Below are 7,514 nucleotides of genomic sequence, written 5' to 3'. Positions count from 1 at the left end.
TATTTACTTATACTAACGTTATGGTGCAAAAACCAAGAAAAATGCTTATTTGGGTCCCTTTTTGGCCCCTTTTTCCTAAACTGTTGGGACCTAAACTCCCAAAATCAGTACCAACCTTCCTTTTGTGGTCATAAACATTGTGTTTAAATTTCATTGATTTCTATTTACTTAAACTAAAGTTATTGTGCGAAAACCAAGAATAATGCTTATTTGGCCCCTAATTCCTAAACTGTTGAAACCAAAACTCCCAAAATCAATCCCAACCTTTCTTTTGTGCTCATAAACCTTGAGTCAAAATTTCATAGATTTCTATTAACTTAAACTAAAGTTATAGTGCGAAAACCAAAAAAATGCTTATTTGGGCCCTTTTTGGCCCCTAATTCCTAAAATGTTGGGACCAAAACTCCCAAAATCAATACCAGCCTTCCTTTTATGGTCATAAACCTTGTGTTAAAATTTCATAGATTTCTATTCACTTTTACTAAAGTTAGAGTGCGAAAACTAAAAGTATTCGGACGACGACGACGACGACGCCAACGTGATAGCAATATACGACGAAAATTTTTTCAAAATTTGCGGTCGTATAAAAACCAACACATTTATAGAATCAATAAAGTTTATTGTAAAATATATCATTGTTATAAAATGGAATGGCAAAAATCATCCAAATAGATTCTCCACATAATGAATTCCTTAAAATGATATGTACAAAGTAAAATATATGATATGTGTAACTAATGTATATATTTTATCTAAAAATAAAACCATGGGTTTTCAGGTACACTATTTATGGAAATAATGGTACCCAAAGAAATATTCACTAAAACACTTAAAGCCTTTTAAAGGAATCTACTTTGCTGTTCCATTAATAGCTGTGATGTAGTGTAAAATGCTAATGGATTCCCCCCCCCCTTTTCCCATTTCCTTTTTTGAGCGTGTGATATATAGTGTCAGTAAGCAAGAACAAAAACATTTTATTTATGCCACTTCATTTAGGCTAACCCAAAACCAAAGCTACCAAGTGACACTTTTGAGAAAAAAGAAAGAAAAGAAATTAATGTATCCTTGGAGTACAATTTTTTCCATTTTACCCAACATACTTTTTTGAATAATTACAATATTTGCAAACTTAATTTAAGGATAACCAAAATTTTGTTATTTCCTTGTACTTTGTGTGAAATGTCATGGTTTTTAGGGGTAATGAAACTTGTTCTCCCTATTTAAAATGATATGCTTTATTAATAAGTAGACTGTGTCACTAGCACCCGCTAAACACATCAAATGGCACACCACTTGCATTTAGTCATTTGAAATCAACAAAATTTTATAAATTAACAATCAAAATATTCAATTATCAAACACTGCTTAATGTCAGTTATAATTATAAACATTTTGAGGTATATAATTTTTTAGGTATCAAATTATAAAAACTTGGCATTCCTTCGATTAATTAAAAAAGAACTAATCTGACCTATGATACATACAACCTTTGTTATAAAAATAATATCTACATATTTTATACATTAATATAAACAATTTCTGGAATGTATTATAAATAAAACTGAAACTTGTGCTTTTTGAAATGCAGAAAAGTTCACTTAAGCCAAATAAAAATATGTATAATTTTGTTGTAACCTTAAAAAATATTTCGATGTGACTGATTTTATTTCACTTTTACTTTCTTTGGAGAAAAAATTAAACATATCTGAAAAAAAATGATTGATAAATGTATCAGTTTTGGAAATCAAATATCTTGTTCATGAGTAATAATATTCAAGCTTTACAAAAAAAACATATGTAAAATTTACAATATCAGATCTGAAATGGACCAAAATGAAACATGCTTCAGATGAAGAATCCTTTTTGATTTAATTTACAATAGTATACAAAATTATTTACATCAGCATGATTATGATATTTACAAAGCACTTTTGATATACATGTAATTAAATGAAAAATGATGTCAAATGATTAAAAAATATTCTAGATATACTTTCTTAATTTGTATCAACTTAAATTAGAATATAAATTTAACTAGTCAAGAAGAAAAAAAAATCAGTTTAAATATAATTTTACTACTTTAAAACATAATTAATATTTATATAGCAAATGAATTTAAATTATAATAACCTTAAATGCTAGTATCAAAATTCAAAATATATTGCTAACCAAATCAAAAATGAAAAAAAATGGATTTTATATCACATTTTAAGAAAATGACATCGATGTTGTTCTACATGAACCATTCTTGTCTTTTACCAATGTCTGGTACCCCAGTAGAGTTAATGACGAGAGCTGCATCAGGATTATCCACAAAATCTTGTCCAGTGGCTTCTTTGGTTGAATAATCTCCCTTTTCACGGAAATACATCACAGCTATTATAATGCACACAATGATGATTAAAAATACAACTGCTAATACACCTAAAAATAAACAAAAAGATATATTTGAATTTAAGATTATAACTGGTACATTTCAGTAAACTTAAGATTCAGGGTTATATTTCACATAAATAAATCATATGGTACAGACTACATGTCGTAATCTTCCAAGGTTGATCTCTACTTTGAGATACACAAAATATAGTGCATTGCTCATATCATTTTATACATCCTATCCATTAAAATTTCCAAAAATCCATCAATGATATATGTGTTCAGATATTCAAGTTACTAATGATATCATACTTGTCATGAATAGTACACATAGCTTGTGAAAGGTGATTAAGTATAATATCTGTTCTAAAAATATCAATAATATCATTGTAAAAGTAATCTTTAAAATTAGAGTTATCTTCCTTTGTCCATAATTGTAGTTGAATCAATGACAACCAATGATACAATACAATGGTAAATTTTACTTCCCACTGATAAATTAAAGCAATCTTTACCCTTACATGCACTTTGAATTTATGTATGATTCATATTGTTAATTCTATTGATATTTACTTTAACAAGTAAATGAAATTTTAATATACAGACTAGTATAATTTCAATGTACTTTTATAAGGATTTCAAGACGATTTGTGAAAATGTTATCAAGCTTTAAACCAAAAGAACAACATGTTATAGGTAACATACCTCCAGTAATAGCTTTATCTCTAGCTGAGGTATCTTCTACATATGGGTATGTGATATTGACTAACGTTCCTCCACTTCCTGGACGAATCTCAATAGGATCGGGAATTACTGTCACTTCCTCAAAACCACACATATCTTCTCGAATTGTATCTGAAAAGAGCAACATGAATATATATTTCTTGTGTTAAATCTAAAACTTTTTAAAGAAAATTGAACCTTTCCTCACTATTACCTATGAAATTTTGAGAATCTTCAATTTTTGCAGTTTTGCCTTCCAGATGTTCTAATTTGAGCAACACTTGTGTGTGTAAGGTAGACTTAATGAGTGCCTGGCATACAAAGGAGTAGGTTCACTAACTATGGAAATCGGCCTCATATTTTCATAAAAAATAAACAGCCTTTAAAAACAAAAATTGAGTGGTATTTTATTAGGACCCATCCCACCCTTTCGTAAAATCATAATCTTGAATAACTGTCTTGTGTAGAAATCACCCCAATTCAAATCAACATATGGTCGAAAACGGCAAATATTATCAATTTTTGCCTGTATTCCTTTAAATTGCGATATGAGCGCAGCCATCAACAACTCTGAATTTTCAACTACACAGTCTCAATAATATTTAATTTTATCCAGCTGAATACAAAGGGTGTCCAGGGCTGCGCTCTATATTTTAAACTAATTAATCTGGCAAGCGATTTCCTAGAAAACAGACATGTTAGTAAGGGTCCAGGTGGTAAATTTGTTTCCCCCTAAATATCACAAAATATAATTTGCACAACTATACAAAATTTTGTTAACCTCCTACATGTACCTACACATTTGGAGTTTTTCATTTACAAAATTATTAATAGAGAGACAGCAAGATGGACAGACTGACCTAAAACTACCCTCAATGTGGGTCTTATAAAAAAGAAGATGTGGTATGATTGCCAGTGAGACAACTATCCACAAAAGACCAAAATGACACAAACATTAACTTAGTAGACCTGGTGTCTGTGGTGAGTTTTTTCATTCTTTAAATTGATCTAGCTTTAGCTGAAACAAACAACTCAATAATTGTAGTAATATAACTTTTCTTTTGAACTGACATATTGAAATGCAATATATAATATCTGAGTACTTACTGTTAGGATACAACCACATGTAGGAAGGTCTGGGATCCTGGAAAGCTCTCTTCAAAGGGAAAATATTATCTATTGACATTCTGTAAATACAACCTTCAAATCCTCTCTCTGCATTTGATGTATCTGTAATAAGCAACAATATTTCAATTTCAGAAAACAAGAATGCAAATTTAAAAATATATATAGATTCCATTATTGTTACAAGTGTGTTACAATATTTCTCCCCTCAAGACCGTTAAATCTTATTATTTAAGGCACAAGGCTTGTCGAGTTTTTTTATAGTAGTGGAATTGGTTTCTCTAAAGTAATGATAGTTCACCTTAGTTTTCAAAGATTTGCAGAAAGCTTCTTTATATGAGATGTCATCTGGCATGGTCACATTTCTCATGACGTCACAATAGAAAATCCAGAAGAAGCAACTCAAATTTTAAGTCATAATCATATTTGGACCTTTCATTTGCTGAGAAAAGACATTTCTCAAGTGAGAAGAAATATGTTTCTCACAGGGACCAAGAGATGTTAAAAGAGCACAAAAATTAGAAAACAAAACTTACCATTATTGCCAATGAATAAATATTTAGGATCATCCAGAATCTGATCTCCAATATCTCCCAGCTTATCAAAAGCAATTTGATAATCATCAACCTGTAATCAAAACACTCATTTATAAATCTATTTCATTTTGGTAGAGTAAAATTAGGTTATGTTCATTGTTTTTATTTAGTAACACACCAGTATTTGGCAGTCCATCACGTCTATATGATAATATTCAAACTTTTTTTTTTATCGATTAGATTAAATGATTTATTTGCTACAGGTCTTAAATTAACATTTGAATTTAATAATACATGTATAACTAATAAACTTTCATGAACATATAACATTGCTTAATTTTAAATTTCATTGGATTTTAAAATATTCAAATAATTCAAGACTAAACAAACAACAGTAATGGATCTAGAAATTTTCATAAGAGGGGGCCCACTGGCTGCCTATGAGGGGGGGTTCTCCTGTCACCCTTCAGTGATTCCCTATATAATCAACCAAATGTTTTTCTTAAATAGGTGGGTCAGACCCCATGCCCCCCCTAAATCCACCTCTGGACAAAGATAATGCCACACCTACATGAATGAATATTGTGCCACAAAATTTGAACTTAATTAAATTGTTAAAAAGTACTAACCTGTAAGTTGAGGAATTCACTGTTTTCACCTGTTCTCCATAAATGAGCTACATGCTGTTGGTTATTGGTATAATCTATACCATCATTCTTTGTGTTCATTTCAAATCTTTGAGCTTCACCAACATTAACCACAAATTTCACACCACCTTTGCAAATAAAAAACATTCCATTAATTCTAAGTTTCTTTTAACACTATATTCTTTTATGTTCACTGTCAGAGGAAAATTGTTTTTTTGTGAATATTTAATTAATATGGTTTTGGCAAATCTTTTTTTTTTTTTTAAATAATATCTTTATTGCACTTTTCTTTGCTGTTGTTACAAATAACTCGACCTACAGCAGTTGGCCGAGTATCCCTGTGAATTAGTCACTGGATAACCAGGGAATTTATTCAGTGAATTCATATTTATAGATAGTTTGTTAGTTTTACAGTTCATGGTTATTACATACATTTTCCAAACTATATTGTTTCATGATTACGGAAAGTGTACAGTTTTGTCCGGTTTGTTTCTAAAGATTAAAACTTTATGATCATTGACCTTTAACCTTATTGATGAAAACCATTGGAGCTGGTTCATCGATTGTCCGGATTAATTGATATGTTTTATTGATACTCACAACAACTTAAACTTAAGTTAAAAATTATATGTGGTAAGTTTCGTCATTGTAAATGGAAATTCATTTGATTAAGTGATAAAGTGTGTACAAATGTGTTTTGAGACAAAATTCTGTACATTTTCACGAAGCATGCTGTTTTGGTTTATTACCACGTGTTCAGATATATTGTCAACTTTTGCTACACAAATTCTATACATCTAAATATATTATATCTAGCTATTCATGATCATATGTATCTCTTTACATCATTTAAAAATTTGCTGTTTTTAGCATTAATATATTTGTTAATTTCGTATGTGTTTAAAAATTCATTTCTGAAAACTGCATAAGCGTCTATGCCTTTTTGTTTATAATTTGATATATGAGTACTTTTATGAATTGAATATATTAAAACAGTTAGGAAGAGATTTATATCATTATACATAGGATCATGTATTTTATAGCCCAGTACTAAAGTTTTAAACTTAAAAAATATGTGACCAAATTTTGATATTGCTTGCAAGTACATATATTTTCTTCCAAAATTCATGAAAGAATTGACATTTGAGAAAAAAGTGTTCGTAATCTTCAGTCAAGTTACACAAGTCACACATACTTGTTTCTTGTATTTGCCATTGTAGTAGATAGAAAATTAGAACTTTATTCCACGAATTATAATTGATCCACAGTATTCTATGCTCTCCATTCCAATTTTTTTTTAAAATGTACATTAGTTTTGGTCAAAATTTCTTCAATCCTATTTTTAACAACCACAAGAACAACCTCTATTCAATAACAAAACATTTCACGAAATTATATAAGAGCAAAAAATATACATCTAGCATATTTCCAATGACTTTCTCTGTGAGTGAGACTTAATCTGCATTAAAATTTTGTTATGATATATAATTCGATATAAACAATATATATAAAGCTTACCAGCATTGTTGAGTTCTAAGGATATGTATTCTCCATTGGGTGACTGGATCTGCATCAGAATTCCCTGTTTTGTCTTAGTAGTGAAACCCACTTTCACATCTTTGAAGTCAGTTGTTGAAAGACCTTGACTTTTATCAAACTCATATCTAATCATAAAATGTTTCTGTAAATTCACACCAACCTCTGCAAAATGGTAAAATGATAAATTACAGTATTTTATTATCTATAAACACAAAATGCATTCTACAATGAAGTGTAATAGAATAGAGTTTGTTGTCTCCTGACACCAACATGAATTAGCAAGTCAAGTTTGTGATTAGGCCATAAAAAAGACATATATCTGTGTTATATATTCATTTCCCTTATAAATGATAGGCTCTATCTTGAGTGAGTTCAAACAGGTCTTTTACAACATCTGTTTCTCATCTGATTTGACAGAAGTTTTGAGGTGCAAAATAGACATCTTATTTCAAGGTCATTTATTTCTGGATTTATCTTCACACATCCATCTTCTTCATAGAACGCCCTTATACAATTATCACCATTTAATCTGACCAAAAATTAATGTGAAACCTATTTTAACTGAATC

The 7,514-nt window shown here is 29.5% G+C and overlaps 1 protein-coding gene across 2 annotated transcripts in view; it reads right to left on the bottom strand.

The window, feature by feature from the left end:
- Positions 1 to 598: 598 nt before the first annotated feature.
- The window catches only part of LOC134707906 (neurexin-4-like), a 28,941-nt gene continuing 22,025 nt past the window's right edge, over positions 599 to 7,514 (bottom strand). For both annotated transcript variants that reach the window (XM_063568065.1, XM_063568066.1), the window contains 6 exons: positions 6,926 to 7,108; positions 5,390 to 5,535; positions 4,761 to 4,851; positions 4,207 to 4,329; positions 3,082 to 3,231; positions 599 to 2,424 (listed from right to left, as the gene is read on the bottom strand). In XM_063568065.1, the coding sequence (XP_063424135.1) occupies positions 2,234 to 2,424; positions 3,082 to 3,231; positions 4,207 to 4,329; positions 4,761 to 4,851; positions 5,390 to 5,535; positions 6,926 to 7,108 (884 nt within the window). In that variant the 3' untranslated portion in view covers positions 599 to 2,233. The remainder of the gene's footprint in view (positions 2,425 to 3,081; positions 3,232 to 4,206; positions 4,330 to 4,760; positions 4,852 to 5,389; positions 5,536 to 6,925; positions 7,109 to 7,514) is intronic.

Source organism: Mytilus trossulus, chromosome 2 (assembly GCF_036588685.1).
Source record: "Mytilus trossulus isolate FHL-02 chromosome 2, PNRI_Mtr1.1.1.hap1, whole genome shotgun sequence".
In the NCBI taxonomy this organism is placed as follows: Eukaryota; Metazoa; Mollusca; class Bivalvia; order Mytilida; family Mytilidae; genus Mytilus; species Mytilus trossulus.
This window is presented reverse-complemented; position numbering and strand designations above follow the sequence as displayed.